Source organism: Piliocolobus tephrosceles, chromosome 2, assembly GCF_002776525.5.
Source record: "Piliocolobus tephrosceles isolate RC106 chromosome 2, ASM277652v3, whole genome shotgun sequence".
In the NCBI taxonomy this organism is placed as follows: domain Eukaryota; kingdom Metazoa; phylum Chordata; class Mammalia; order Primates; family Cercopithecidae; genus Piliocolobus; species Piliocolobus tephrosceles.
Window position 1 is genome coordinate 8,946,125 of NC_045435.1, and position 14,194 is coordinate 8,960,318.

The window sequence follows — 14,194 nt, forward strand, 5'->3', positions numbered from 1 at the left end:
TAAGTATAGCTACACTTTAAAATGAAGATGCATTTAGTATCAAAAATATAGTCTTATACTGGAGAGTGTTTCCTAGTAGGAAAAGCACATGGCTTGGGCTTTTTATGAAAACCGCATTTGTGAGCTTGAGCAGTTCGCATAGCCATCTTGTCCTCATCTGTAGACTAGAATAGTATCTGCTTTCTCCTTAGCTTGCAAAGACTAATCTGAATTAGATTTACACCCTTGAATCAGAAAATGTTACTGCATTTGCTTGGTTTTTCTTTCTGAAGGGCACTCGGTAAATACTAGTTCTTAATGGAGGGAAATTTTTCCTGGGGAGGAGAAGTTACAATTCTGAGAGGTGGACTGGGGAGAATCTTCTTTGATGCATACGTGACTCTCTCTTCCCCCAAGAGAATTTCAGTGCCTCCCAGGCCTGGAGAGTCATGTTCTCTTCCCTCTGCACTTGTCACTGTTAATGGGAGCATTGACTTATCCTGGGATGGTTGGAGGAATCAGATCTATGCAATTAAGGGTATGAGACCCTTTAAACTTCTCTAGGGAAAAAGACTGTAGAAGAAAAGCAAGAAGTTGGAGAAAAAAAATGCAGAATAGAAAATCAGAAGATGGGTTTTTTAGATCTGTGAATTTTATGACTCAGTTGATTTTTGATATCTTTATTTGAAATCAAAACAGACTTAGCATAATTTACCTATAATAACTCACATATCAGAGGTGATTCTTTGATTTGATTCAGTCTTTTCATCGACAGACTTCGCATTTTTACATTTCTTTTATCCCTTTTGAGTGGGTAATAGGTAGGTAACAAGGTAGCTATGGCAAAAGATGGTTGTTTACTGAGAGTCCAGGATTTATAAACCTCAGCATAGCAACTTTGAAAGTCAGATGAAATAGAGGACTCCCTTGGGTAGATCAGCAAACAGAGAAATGTACTCTAGACTAATTATTAACTTTGGTGTTTGTTCTGTAGTTTCATAAATGTCTTACCAGTGAATTTACTCTATTTGCTAACTTCTGTATTTTTCCAGAAAGAAAAAAACTGAAGGCACCTATGACTTACCTTACTGGGACCGGGCAGGTAACTCACATGGTCTTTGCATCTCATTTCCATCAGAGGGATGTCCCTCCCCTACAGGGGGCAGTAGTGAAAAAAGAGAGTCATTCTCAGGCCCAGGTGAACTCCCGACACTGTTAGAACAATGGCATTACTCTTCAGTTCTCACCATTTTTACTCTTCTGCAAAATATCTTGTAGTTCATAAGTAATGAAGTGAAAAGTACACATTTCTTATAACAAGCTTTGTTCTTTTTCTTCTGAAAAACTTGTATAGTTTTTCCTGCGTATCTGTTTCTCATGAGGGAGACTGGCTTTCTGTGGCACATGTGAACCCTGAGTAAGAACCAAAAGACTGTGGTCTTCAGGACCCAGTGTGTGTTTGTCCTCTGCCATGGTTATTCACCAAGTGGAGTCCAGCAGTTGAGGAATTGGGAAGTCTCCCATGATGAGTTGTCATCTTCTGAATTGCTGCAAGTGACACCAAAGGGGCCCCCCTACCAGTCTCTCACTTCCCAGTCTCACTACTCGATCAGCTCTTAGGAGCCAGGAGAGTTCACTGCTGTGGCTAGGGTAGAAAAGGGCAGCTAGTGCCCCAGGGTAGATCTCGGAAAATATTTTTTGGGAAAAATATAATTAAAGCCACCCCTAAAATACTCTATCCGGCTGTACTATACTAACAAACAGTGATTTGCCTGCATGTGTTTGGTAGAGATTTCTACCATGTACTGCTTGGTGCTGAATAGTCTATCACAGCAAAAAAAAAAAAAAAAAAAAAGTTTGATTATAAAGGCAAGTTTGTAGAGATATTTGTTACAGAAATGGCTTAAACGCAACAGGATTCCTCTCTTGATATTACAGTTTGAGATACAGGTTTTTATTTAATGATCTCTTTGGCTTACCGTCACAATGAAGGTTGGTGGAAAGGAATGAAGCAGTTTCTTCCTGCAAAAGCAGTGGACCATGAGGAAACCCCAGTTCGCTATAGCAGCAGCGAAGTTAATCACCTGAGTCCAAGAGAAGTCACCACAGTGCTGCAGGCTGACTCTGCAGGTAGCTATGTTGCAGCCTTCTGGCACCAGGCAGAGGGAGAAACTGCTTAGGCTTGCTATAAAGTGCTTTGGGATTTACAGTATCTTCGATCCCTTTCGTGTTTAAGAAACTAATTGTTTCCTAAACGTAGAACCACTTTTTAAAAGGTGACTCTTAGAGAGTGATTTCTGTGTCTTGGATGTTGTGTGTGTAAAGTTGGGACACTCATTTCTAAAGACGCTGGGCGTTACGTACATTAACTGAGGTTTTGCTTGTTTGGTTTGTGGGGAGACCCGAGATGTTAAGAGGAGAAGAGGAAAGACAGAGGAAGCTTTACAGTATTTATCCTGTTAGCCTAGTATGTATTCATTTTAAATACTTCCTAATGTTTGAAAAAAATCTCTGAAATTATTTTTCAAGATTAATATTTATTCCAGTAATTGAATGTTTCTTTTTCAAGGAAATATTCTGAAAATAATTCAGAAAGGAAATATTCAGTAAAGAAACACTCTGTCTGTAAATCTAAAGAACATATGTGAAAACTCTTTATGCAGAATTACATGAATGAGACTTTCTGGTATATTGTTACTATGAGAAGTACTAGACAGTATGTTTAATTTTAATTTTTGAAGTTCTTGCAGATTAAGTATTGATGGCAACAAAAGTACCCTAAAGAATGTTTGCTTTTAGTGTAGTCTGCAGCCGCCACCCTAAATTATGCAATCCCTTTACTAGTAAAATGACTTCTCTGTTGTTTTGCGATACCCACAGAGTATGCTCAGCCACTCGTAGGAGGAATTGTTGGCACACTTCATCAGAGATCTACCTTTAAACCAGAAGAAGGAAAAGAAGCAGGCTATGCAGACCTAGATCCTTACAACTCACCAGGGCAGGAAGTTTATCACGCCTATGCTGAACCACTCCCAATTACGGGGCCTGAGTATGCAACCCCAATCATCATGGACATGTCAGGGCACCCCTCAGCTTCAGCTGGTCTGCCCTCCACATCCACTTTCAAAGCTACGGGGAACCAACCGCCCCCGCTAGTGGGAACTTACAATACACTTCTCTCCAGGACTGACAGCTGCTCCTCAGCCCAGGCCCAGTATGATACCCCGAAAGGTGGGAAGCCAGGTCCACCTGCCCCAGACGAGTTGGTGTACCAGGTGCCACAGAGCACACAGGAAGTATCAGGAGCAGGAAGGGATGAGGAATGTGATGTTTTTAAAGAAATCCTTTGAAGGTGATGCTGCTTTTTGCAAAGCATCGTTTTAAAGCACATGGCCTTTTTTTTTTTTTCTTTTAATTATTAGTGGTAGTAATATATAGAATGTATTACATATCTGTCACTGAAGTGGTTGGGGAAAATGTGGTGACTGAGGTACAGGAAACTACTAATCTTGCCATCTTGCTTTAAAGGTGTTATGGTGGCACAGTTACTGCTCGCCTGTTAAATTTCAAATGTCCTGTTTGATACTACTGTAGAACACTATTTTTAATACAGAAAAAGCTCCCTATAATGCACTTCAGAGAAATTAAAAATCACTGAAAGTATTTATTACCAATGCTGCAGGTACATTAATGAACTCGAGATGGCTCTGTAAGCCTGACTGGCAATAACGCACGGTACTGTTCTTGAAATACCTAATGGCTTGAAATTCTAGTCTTGTTTGTGAAAGATGGGTACTATCATGATTTCCTCTTCTATTCCTATATTCTTTTCTGGATTATGTTTTTTAATAATTACTGATATAAGCATTGTTTTGTTTTGATTGCAGCCGTATCCACTTATCCATCTTAAGATCTCTGGCTGGGATTCTCTGACTTGTAATGAGCAGGGGGATTGCTTTTTCACTTTGTGACACTCTTTAGAGCTTTAATGCTTCACAGTATATGGCCTGGTCTCATCCTCGCGTGTTCCACGTGAGGCCCTTGGTGGCTTGCCCCATTCTTGTGTTTGTAAAATGTTTGAGTATTTCTGATGAGTGATTCTTGCCTTAGTCTCATGAATTCAGATCCCTTCATGTCTTTAAGTATGCTCCTCTATGTGTAAACAGGAACAACTTGACGATTTGAAAGCTTTAAAGGAGATTCTTCTCCCACCCCCAACTTTATTTACAATGGGATTTTTCCTAGGAGAGTTATGAAAAGTTGAAGGCTTCTAAGGGAGTGCTGTAAACATGACTCACTTACATTTATCACAGTGAAAGGCAAAATTATTCACTCAGAAGTAATATAAATTACCTCTTTAAAAAGTAACCAGAATCTGTCCTTTTTGGTTTTATACATTCACAAAATATACATTTTTCTTGAGTCTCAAGGTATTTTATATTTTTAGTCAGAAAAAATAATTTTTCATTTCAGTTTTCCATAAACTATTACACACAATATAAACCTAACATGTATTTTTCAGGACTGCATGATTGTGCACTTTGTCTGTGTGGTAAGAGGTTTGAGTAATCCTGTATGTCACCTAGGGAACAGACATTATAGCTTCCTAGCAAGTGAATATTCATGCCTTGTTTTTGATACCTCCTGGCAGCTTCCATGTCACCACGTGTTCATACCTGCCCAGAGCTAGTTTTAGACACAGCAAAATAGAAATCCTCTGTAATTTATTAGCCAACAATGTAAAACCATCTTTAAAAGCCTTCAGACTAGCAACATGACATGAGCAGTTCACCATATGATAAAAATATATAAATTTGATAGTCCCTCTTCCATAAACCTTTGTCTGTAGATTTAATGTAGAACAGAACTTTTCCATAAAGTTCGAGTCACTTCTGTTGGCCTGAGCCACCAGATTATGATGTTGCCAGAATTCACTCAATTTGAATAAAGATGAACAGTATTTGTTTTCTTGCTTCCATGAATTATATCAGTATTCTAAAACATTGCTTCAGAAAGAGAACTGTTTATTTCTGCAGGCTTCCTGCCCTTTTGTGGTATGGTTTTGTTGGCCTTATTTTCACTGTTTTTTCCTTCTCCAAACTTTGAGGCGCCATTTCATTCATTGAAAAATCAATACATATTTTGTTTCAAAATGTTTGAAACAAAAGACATAGATGTTAGACTTTTATTAAAACATACATGGATGTGTAAAGCACATGTATTAACGCAGTCATCCCTTTTCAGGTGGGAAGAGGGCAAACGAGTTGATTTTTTTAATTCATCCTTAACACAGAGAATATACTTTTCCTCAAGTAACATACCTGTTTGAAGCTTTAAGAGAGATGTTTTTGGTAACTATTTCATTTTCCCAAAGAAGTTTGCTATTCTTACGTTAATTGTGTATACCTGATCGATTGTTTTTTTCCTGGAGGTTTTTGTTGTTGTTTACTTTTGGGTTTTTTTTTTAAGAGGCAATTGTTTTCTGAAATGATGCATATTTTAAGACTCAATTCATATTGCCACTGTGCTATCCTTGAACTACCAATAATTTTTATAAAATATCTAGTTTTTACTACTTTTATATAAACTTTCCTTTCCAGATGAAGAGCTGAGCCTGATTCAAATGGTTTTTCTGCTTTGTACTTCTTTTTAAGTTCATTGGTTTTTATAGTAGAGGTTTTCTATTTGTTTTGTTTTTTTTACTACATTTATATCTGATACATACATTGCTTTGGAGACAATCAAGTAACAACTGAAAATGTGAAAGTAACTGTATCTGACAAAATTCCCTTGTATTTTTATCCTTTGCTTGCAACATTTAAGACTCAAAGTCACTGGTGTATTGGATTAGGTTTTTTCTTAGTAATACAGTTATAGAAATACATCAGAGACACAACAAATGTGGCCATTACAGGTTTCATAAAATTACACTGACTTGGCTGTTACTTGATCGTAGGAAACAGCACAGTTTAAGATATTGTGAATTCTGACTTATACTTTATTAAATGCTGTAAATCTAAATAGATCCTGTTGTATGTGCTGGGTCTAGTCCAGTTTATTTAAGTCCACGTTTCACTGTTTGCACTTTGCATTGAACAATGGGTTTATTCGCTGATGTAAATGGTTCGAGTGAAGAATTAATGCAGTCATTACGACAACACATACACACTTCCCTCTCCCCATCCCCAGAGGAGGGGAGCAGAATCTGAGCTTATCTAAATATGAATGTGGCCACAAAGCTGTGGAAAGTGACAAAGCTTGAACACCTTTGCCCTGGCTCTGCATTGTCACCTAGAGAGCAAGAGGTCTATAGAAACATCATGTCAGATGAGACGATTCTCTGCTTTTTGGTTCTGAACTTGAAGTCCCTAAACTGCAAAATCTAAGTAAGAGTTGGATGGTTATTAAAATGCTTTTAAAGTCAACTGTGGCACCAATTCTCATGTAATTCAACTTTTGTTTTTTTCTTTTTTTTTGGTGGCACTGGGCAAAGTGGAAACAAACATGTATTGAAATACATATTGGAGATAAAAATGGCTTGAGCGTCAGTGATATTCTCCCAGAATGTACTTTTCTTACCTCGGCATGTACTGTAGTCACTCAGTATTTGTATATGTTGCTAGAATTTAGATTGTAAAATAGTGAAATTTTTATGTGTTCATTTGTTTTTAATAAATTGTATATATGTCTTGCTCAGATTATTTGGTTTAAATAAAACAACCTTGAGGTTTGTAGCTTTTCCTTATATTATAAAATGCCAGATTCTTTGATTTTAACGTCACTCATTTATGGCCAATATTGTGCTTCCAGCAACATTTGAAAATGCCACTATTGGTTTTTACTTTGACTTTTTCTATGACCAGCACCATCCTTTTTTAAAAAAAGTAATTTCACCTTTTATTTTAGATTCTAAGGGTACATGTGCAGGTTTGTTACATGGGTATTTTGTGTGATACTGAGGTTTGTGGTATGAATGATCCTGTCATCCAGGTTGTCAGCATAGTACCCAATACATAGTCTGTCAGCCCTTGCCCTTCCTCCTCCCCTCGCTCCCCTCCTCGCTCCCCCCACCCCGCCACTCCCCCCGCCCCAGTCCTCAGTGTCTGTCGTTCCCATTTTTATGTCCTTGTGTACCCACAGCACCATCCTTTTTGAAGCCTGATTTACTTCATATCAACTGAACTTCAGCAGCCACACTGCAGCCTATAGCTGTTGGTATGAGGGGAAAATCACACTGATTACATGTGATTCCAGTTCTGGTACCTTCCTTTTGCACCTCAAAGTTATAAGAAGAATCAAAACTGTGGCACTCTGCAAACATATGCTGGTATTCATAGAACATAGTCCATAATTAATATCTGATCTGGGTTAAACCAGCTACTACTTACTATTCTACCCCTTTATCCTGCTTTATAAGTACTGCATTCTGTTTCTGAGCCCGATCTAATGTATTTCACCACCCGATCTAATGTATTTCACCCTTTATACACCCTCTTTAGAGAGGCAGGTTGGTTGTCAGTAATCAAGCCATGGTTTTCCAGTGTTTTCCAATTGTATTTCTTGTTCAAAAGAGAGTAATTCTTTCTTCAGCTCATACCTCTTCTGACAACCTTTAGTTCCATCCTTATAACCTCGATTGTTCTGTTCCTTCACCTCTCATTCCCCCACCTCCAGATGGCCTTTGGTTACATTTATTAAAATACAGGAAGGGAGACTACCTCACCACATTTGTAGGCTTGACTGGCTTGCATTGGATCAGATTCTCTGGTGCACCCTAGGTAGCCAGGCAAGCTTTCCATCTGAAGATTAGCTTTAATCATGGGAAAATGAGATTTTCTTTTTTTACCATTTAAATCCAAAAATGCCAACTTCACTTTTTATTTTTTTGGAAGACAGTCTCGCTCTGTCACCCAGGCTAGAGTGTAGTGGCGCAGTCTCGGCTCACTGCAACCTCTGCCTACCAGGCTCAAACAATTCTCATGCCTCAGCCTCCCAAGTAGCTGGGACTACAGTGCGTACCATGACACCCAGCTCATTTTTTTGTATTTTAGTAGAGATGAGGTTTCACCATGTTGGCCAGGCTGGTCTTGAACTCCTGAGTTCAGGCAATCCAGCTGCCTCCCTCAGCCTCCCAAAGTGTTAGGATTACAGGTGCGAGCCACCATGCCCGGCCTCAGCTTGACTTTTCTTAAGTGTTGACTTGTTCTGTTATCTTATATACCTTTCCTAATTTACTTCAAGTGGAAAACCTTCCAAATTTAATGAATAAGGCAAAAAAAAAATAATGTTCAAGATTTTTTTTTCCTTCTTGAGCTTGCCTAGCTTAGCTTCATTGTATAAAGTTAAACTTCATTTCTTTAAAATAATACAAAGCCATCAGACTTTAGTAATTGTATTCTTTAGTTATTTACTTATCTAGAACTTTATGTTTAGCCTGTCTCCTTTAACTTAAAAACACTGCCTTCATTGTACCAAATCACTCTTCACAATCATGGTTCATTTAATTCTGGGGTTGTCAGGGGAGAGCTTAATTAAACCAGTATGAACTTAGATTTCCAGAGCCAAGTGGTTTCAGCTTGCCACATCAAGCCACAATCATGTGATTTTCCACGAGCCATGTTTACAGTAGCCAAATATACTTCTCAAAATGTCTTACTACAGTCAGAATTGTTGTGGTAAACTAAATCTTTAGTAGGAAGTCATATCCCTTCAAAAATCTAAGATGAAGTTACTATAAAAAGACGTGTAAAAACACCTCAGAAAACTAGCTTATTTTAAAAACAATGCAATCAAAACTTATTTTCCCGATATCTTAACCTTTCTTGGTTTCCATAAGTTAAATATACAGTATTCACAGAAATTAAGCTGGTGGTTATGAATCACCAGGCAGCAACAGACAATAAACATAATTATTTGACGAGTGCATCCAACATATTTTAAACTAAAAATTGCAGTACAAAAATAAAACTAACATTGTTAGCATCATCTTCCGAGTCTGTAGAGTCAATCTTGAGTCAAGTTGATTACAAGGTTTTTTTCTATAATGTCCTTCAAAAAGAGCTGCTCTGCAGTCACATTGTGATACGCGTTCTAAAGAAGAAAAATTCAATTACCATCTTTCCCAATCTCAAAGTGTTAGCAGTACCAATGGGATACTTTATTTAAAAAGTTCTGAATGAAGAACTCGAATGTTAAGTAACAAGTTGCATGTACTTTAAACTTTTGATAGCCTTTTAAATTACTTTCCTTGCTGGTTCTTGTGCAAAAGCTTTCCCTACAGCCCACTCTTTCCACTTCAACTCTCACATAAGTAAGGCTCCTTCATATCAAACCCTGGTAGACCGAATCATGGTACAATACAAATCTGGAGACCAAAATTTTGAGTTGTTCACTTGAATGGAAGAAGTCCCAGGACTCCGTTTAAAAACAAAAAAATCAGCCTGGAGATAAACTTATAATGCCTAGTTCAGTTTAAGATGTGTTAAAAATTACTGTTCTATACATGAATATCTAAGTTTTCTTCCTGAGGAAGTTGTTTTAATATTCTGCTCTTTAGATGACACTTGAAATACCACAAGTGCTACAGGAAAGTTTAGGGCTGAGGAGAAATGAGCTTAATCCAAAGTCTGTTGGGGCACCTAATTCTTTTTTTTTTTTGAGACGGAGTCTCGCTCTGTCTCCCGGGCTGGAGTGCAGTGGCGGGATCTCAGCTCACTGTAAGCTCCGCCCCCCGGGTTTACGCCATTCTCCCGCCTCAGCCTCCGGAGTAGCTGGGACTACAGGCGCCCGCCACCTCGCCCGGCTAGTTTTTTGTATTTTTTAGTAGAGACGGGGTTTCACAGTGTTAGCCAGGATGGTCTCGATCTCCTGACCTCGTGATCCGCCCGTCTCGGCCTCCCAAAGTGCTGGGATTACAGGCTTGAGCCACCGCGCCCGGCCGGGGCACCTAATTCTTGAAATACTTAAGTGCTTGTCTTACGTGGCGGGGACAGAGGATGAGGGTGAGGGACAAAAGACAATACTAAAATCTAACCTGATTTATGCCACTTCCTCAGCTTATATTATAGTGGGATGATTCAAGGGGACTCATTTCATGAGATATATCCCTATATATCAAGTAATATTTCAATATTAAAAGTATACAGGTAACATTTTAATCCTATCAGTTGTGATGCACTAATTTACATTAGAATTAGAAAACTAGGAAACTCCTTCCCATCAAGTAAAATACAAATCCTTATTCAGGCACGGCAGCTCATGCCTGTAATCCCAGCACTTTGGGAAGCTAAGAGGGGCAAATCACATGAGGCCAGGAGTTTGAGACCAGCCGGGCCAACATGGCAAAAACTCGTCTCTACAAAAATACAAAAAAAGAAAAAAATTAGCCGGGCGTGGTGAAGGGGGTGCCTGTTATCCCAGCAACTAGGGAGACTGAATCAGGAGAATCACTTGAACCTGCAGGCAAAGGCTGCAGTGAGGCGAGATCGTGCCACTGCACTCCAGCCTGGGCGAAACACTGTCTCAAAAAAAAAAAAAAAAATTAAAGCAAAATTGTTAAAAGACAAACAAAATGCAAATCCTCACTATTAATCCCTATTCAAGAGAAGTGTGATCCAGTATGAAGGTTTGTAACCTTTTTGACCATGAAGATTCTCTTGTAGGGTTAAAATATTCTAGACTATCTTGTCTACTTGAAAACAAATGAGAATAATTAAGCATAGCAATGCAAGGTGAATTTGTAATATCTGAAACATAGGTTGGCTGAATTTCCATAGTGCAAATATGACAGAACATCTAAAGTAAGGTTCTGCACTTACATGGATTTGATGACACTTGGCAGTAACCATGAGGCCCATAAATTGGGATTTGATGCTGTAGTAAAATGATCCTGTACATGAGTTCTAGTTGCAGCCCTTGGTAGCCCTGTAATCCCTATCAAGCCCTCAACCACTCAAAACCAGGTCCCTCAGTAATGAGTGTGAGAAGAGAAAATATGGGATTTCCATCCCTCAAGGATTAGTCCAAAGCATATGTATATTACCTAAAGTATATTACCTTATTCATCAAAGACATGGTGGCATTCCCATAGTAGTGCAAAGGACTCTTGAGGTCAGAAAAGTTGTATTTAAAACCAGCTAGGTGAACTTCGTGACATATGTAAAATGCCAATGTGATGGCAATAATTCCTGTTGTTGGGTGTTTAGGTTTCTGGGGGAGGGAATGAAAAAAAAATTTTTAAGCAAAAGGAGCTACGAATCATGTAAAACAGGGATTTCTAAACATTTAATAAGGAAAAAATAATTAAGCTCTCGTAGAAGGCTCAAGCCCCAAAGAGTATGCATATATACCTTAACTCTAAAAAATAAATAAACTGTGACTGAAATCTTAGGAAGTCTTTAAAATAAAATATAGCTGCGGTATTAGCCCAGAGGACAACTATCAAATGAAAGAATACTGTGAGGCTTAAGGAAGAGAATGTTGCTGTATTGTTTTAAAAAATACAAAAACATTATGAGTCAGGCTCTTTACGGCAAAAGCAAAGCCTGGGAATTTTGAACACATGTATGAATTTTAAGGAAAGCTTAATTTGCAAATGGATGGAATCATGATGAAAGACTTCATATAAATTCGCCTTCGAATAGCTATATTTTATACTCACCATTTAACTCTAGGGAAAGGCTAATCAAGCACTTCAATGACAAATTATAATAGAATCTGATTAGAAAATAAATGTTCCAAATGCATACATAGCAATATCACAATCTCAACTGCACCATTAGTTTTTTAGAAAGAAAAACCAAGCATCAGTCTTTCCTTATCTTACATATATCTTGAAAACCAGTCTGACAGATATTTGACAAGAGGGTCTTGGCTTTCAGAAATTGTAATTTTCACTGAGATGGGCTTCAAAGCAAAAAATAAGATATATCTTAAGCTTTTTACATAACACTTTCAATAAAGTGTTTCTTATAGTTCCCACTGCAATTACATATGACTTAGTATGATTTTGAGGAAAAGAAAAAAAAAAATCGAAGAAGCACAATCAAATCAACTCAACTCCAGGAGGCAAACTTGTCTGAAAGTGTTAACTGCCTTCAGCATAAACTTTTCTTTATCCTATGTACCACTGTAACCTAGGAGTCATTCAGCCTCAGTGATCCCATTACTTTTTCCTTCTCCTTGCCCCTTTTCATGTCTTCTACTTCCTCTCTTCACATCTTAAGAGTCCTTCGGCCGGGAGCGGTGGCTCACGCCTGTAATCCCAGCACTTTGGGAGGCCGAGGCGGGCGGATCACGAGGTCAGGAGATCGAGACCATCCTGGCTAACACGGTGAAACCCTGTCTCTACTAAAAATACAAAAAATTAGCCGGGCGTGGTGGCGGCGCCTGTAGTCCCAGCTACTCCGGAGGCTGAGGCAGGAGAATGGCATGAACCCGGGAGGCGGAGCTTGCAGTGAGCCAAGATAGTGCACTGCACTCCAGCCTGGGCGACAGAGCGAGACTCCGTCTCAGAAAAAAAAAAAAAAAAGAGCCCTTCATCCGTCTTTATAACCACTCCTTTATGTAGACCAGCTCTTCTGCAGCCATCACTCACAGAACCTATATTACCACCTGACAAAACTCTTAGAAGAGGAATAAGCACTGCAGTCACCCTGTACCCACACCCCAGCAACAGAATAGGGCAACAGAAAAATATGCTTACCTGGTTGAATGTTGAATTTATGACCCAACTCTCAAACAGGCATTAAGTATGCCCAGCAATCCAGTTACGTTTGACTAGTAAATTTCCATTCCTACTCTCCAAGATGAGAATTTATAACTTCGTATCCTCCAACAGCCCTACTCTCCTTCCTAATTTGACTATTTAATCTCTATTTTTTTAAGGAAACAAAAGTAGTCAGAAGAGTGACTTCATCATCCCAACTCCAAATCCACCATCTTACCTGTATCTTTACTCACATTTGCAGTGCTTATTCTCCTATGATGGATGAGATGTAACTTCAGCAACTTTTCACTAGTCTATATTTTATCCCATATCCCTTCTCAACAATTTTACTTCTGTACTTATCTACTTTCTCTCCTCATCATCAGTGTTTCTTTCTGCTGAACCACTCCCTTCAACATATACACAGACCAAAAAAGAACAAAACACGCTTCTTCAATCCTATATCATCTGCCAACTACTGCTTCATTTCTCTGATCCTTGTTCTAGCAAAAAGTCCACTAAAGATTTATTGCTGCTTGCTCATGTCCCAGGTTCTCTTCAACCTAACTCAAGCAGGCTTTTTCCTTCTTTCTTGTTGTCAATATATATCACCAATATGACCTCCACGTTTCTAAAACCAGGGTTTATTATTTACGTTCAACCTCTGGACAGCATTCGACATGGCTGACTTCTCTTGGAATAGAGCATTTGGTTTCTGGGACACCATGTCCTAATGGGACTTTGATGTAGCTAGTCTTCCTGTGCTTTTGGAATTAAAGATATTACCTAAAATGAAGAAGCAAGAGATGTACCTGATCATACTTCACTTAGAAAGATAGGAACTGAAAAGTCACAAAACACATTCAGAAGCTGTCCTTTACCCTCAAAATTACTAGGACGTCAGCTTTAAAATCAAAACATGGATGCTTTTGGACTTGAGCATTCCACTTCCAGTAGTCTATCCTACAGAAATCCGACAAATGGGCAGAAAACCCCTATAAACACATGTACTACTACATTATTTAAAGAGAAGAAAATGTTAGATATATCTATATCTAGATATGTCTATAAATAGGGGAAGAGTTAAATAAAGGGAAAAAAGAAAATAACAATACCTATGGTATAATCATAATTATACTGAACAAACAAAAAGGGTATGTGTTTATGAATGCATAGCAAATAGTCTGGAAGCACATAAAAGGTAGAAAAGCTTGAGAGATTACATGGGTTACGGAGGGAAGAGAAAAGAATGGTGACTTCCTTTTTGATTTTTAATAATACTTTATTTTCAATGTGCAACACTAACTTATTTGTTTTCAACATATAACACTTTTGAATTTCTTAATCACAATTTTTATCATGCTAAATATACATCATGAAAATACATGATATATATTTATTTCTTTGGATTTTTCCCTACTTTAAAAAGGGGGGAAAAACTCACTTCAACCAAGGTATCATGTTATACAGTTACTCAAGCTTCCAGTGAAAAATATATCTGCCACCGTA

General features: G+C 38.3%; 2 protein-coding genes across 19 annotated transcripts in view; one reads left to right on the top strand and one right to left on the bottom strand.

Annotated features, from left to right (window-relative positions):
- The window catches only part of DCBLD2 (discoidin, CUB and LCCL domain containing 2), a 96,607-nt gene extending 89,873 nt beyond the window's left edge, over window positions 1-6,734 (top strand). Inside the window, exons 14-16 of the mRNA XM_023211954.2 lie at window positions 1,032-1,081; window positions 1,930-2,109; window positions 2,860-6,734. Coding sequence (XP_023067722.2) covers window positions 1,032-1,081; window positions 1,930-2,109; window positions 2,860-3,329 — 700 coding nt within the window. The 3' untranslated portion in view covers window positions 3,330-6,734. The remainder of the gene's footprint in view (window positions 1-1,031; window positions 1,082-1,929; window positions 2,110-2,859) is intronic.
- The window catches only part of ST3GAL6 (ST3 beta-galactoside alpha-2,3-sialyltransferase 6), an 83,014-nt gene that overhangs the window by 16,629 nt on the left and 52,191 nt on the right, over window positions 1-14,194 (bottom strand). For 8 of the 18 annotated variants that reach the window (XM_023211841.3, XM_023211928.3, XM_023211851.3 and 5 more), the window contains 2 exons: window positions 11,035-11,187; window positions 8,262-9,069 (listed from right to left, as the gene is read on the bottom strand). In XM_023211841.3, the coding sequence (XP_023067609.1) occupies window positions 8,983-9,069; window positions 11,035-11,187 (240 nt within the window). In that variant the 3' untranslated portion in view covers window positions 8,262-8,982. Of the gene's footprint in view, window positions 1-1,063; window positions 1,133-7,512; window positions 9,070-11,034; window positions 11,188-14,194 lie in introns of those variants that run through there. The other 10 variants (XR_002731565.3, XR_003309962.2, XR_002731564.3 and 7 more) reach the window with 2 other exon arrangements.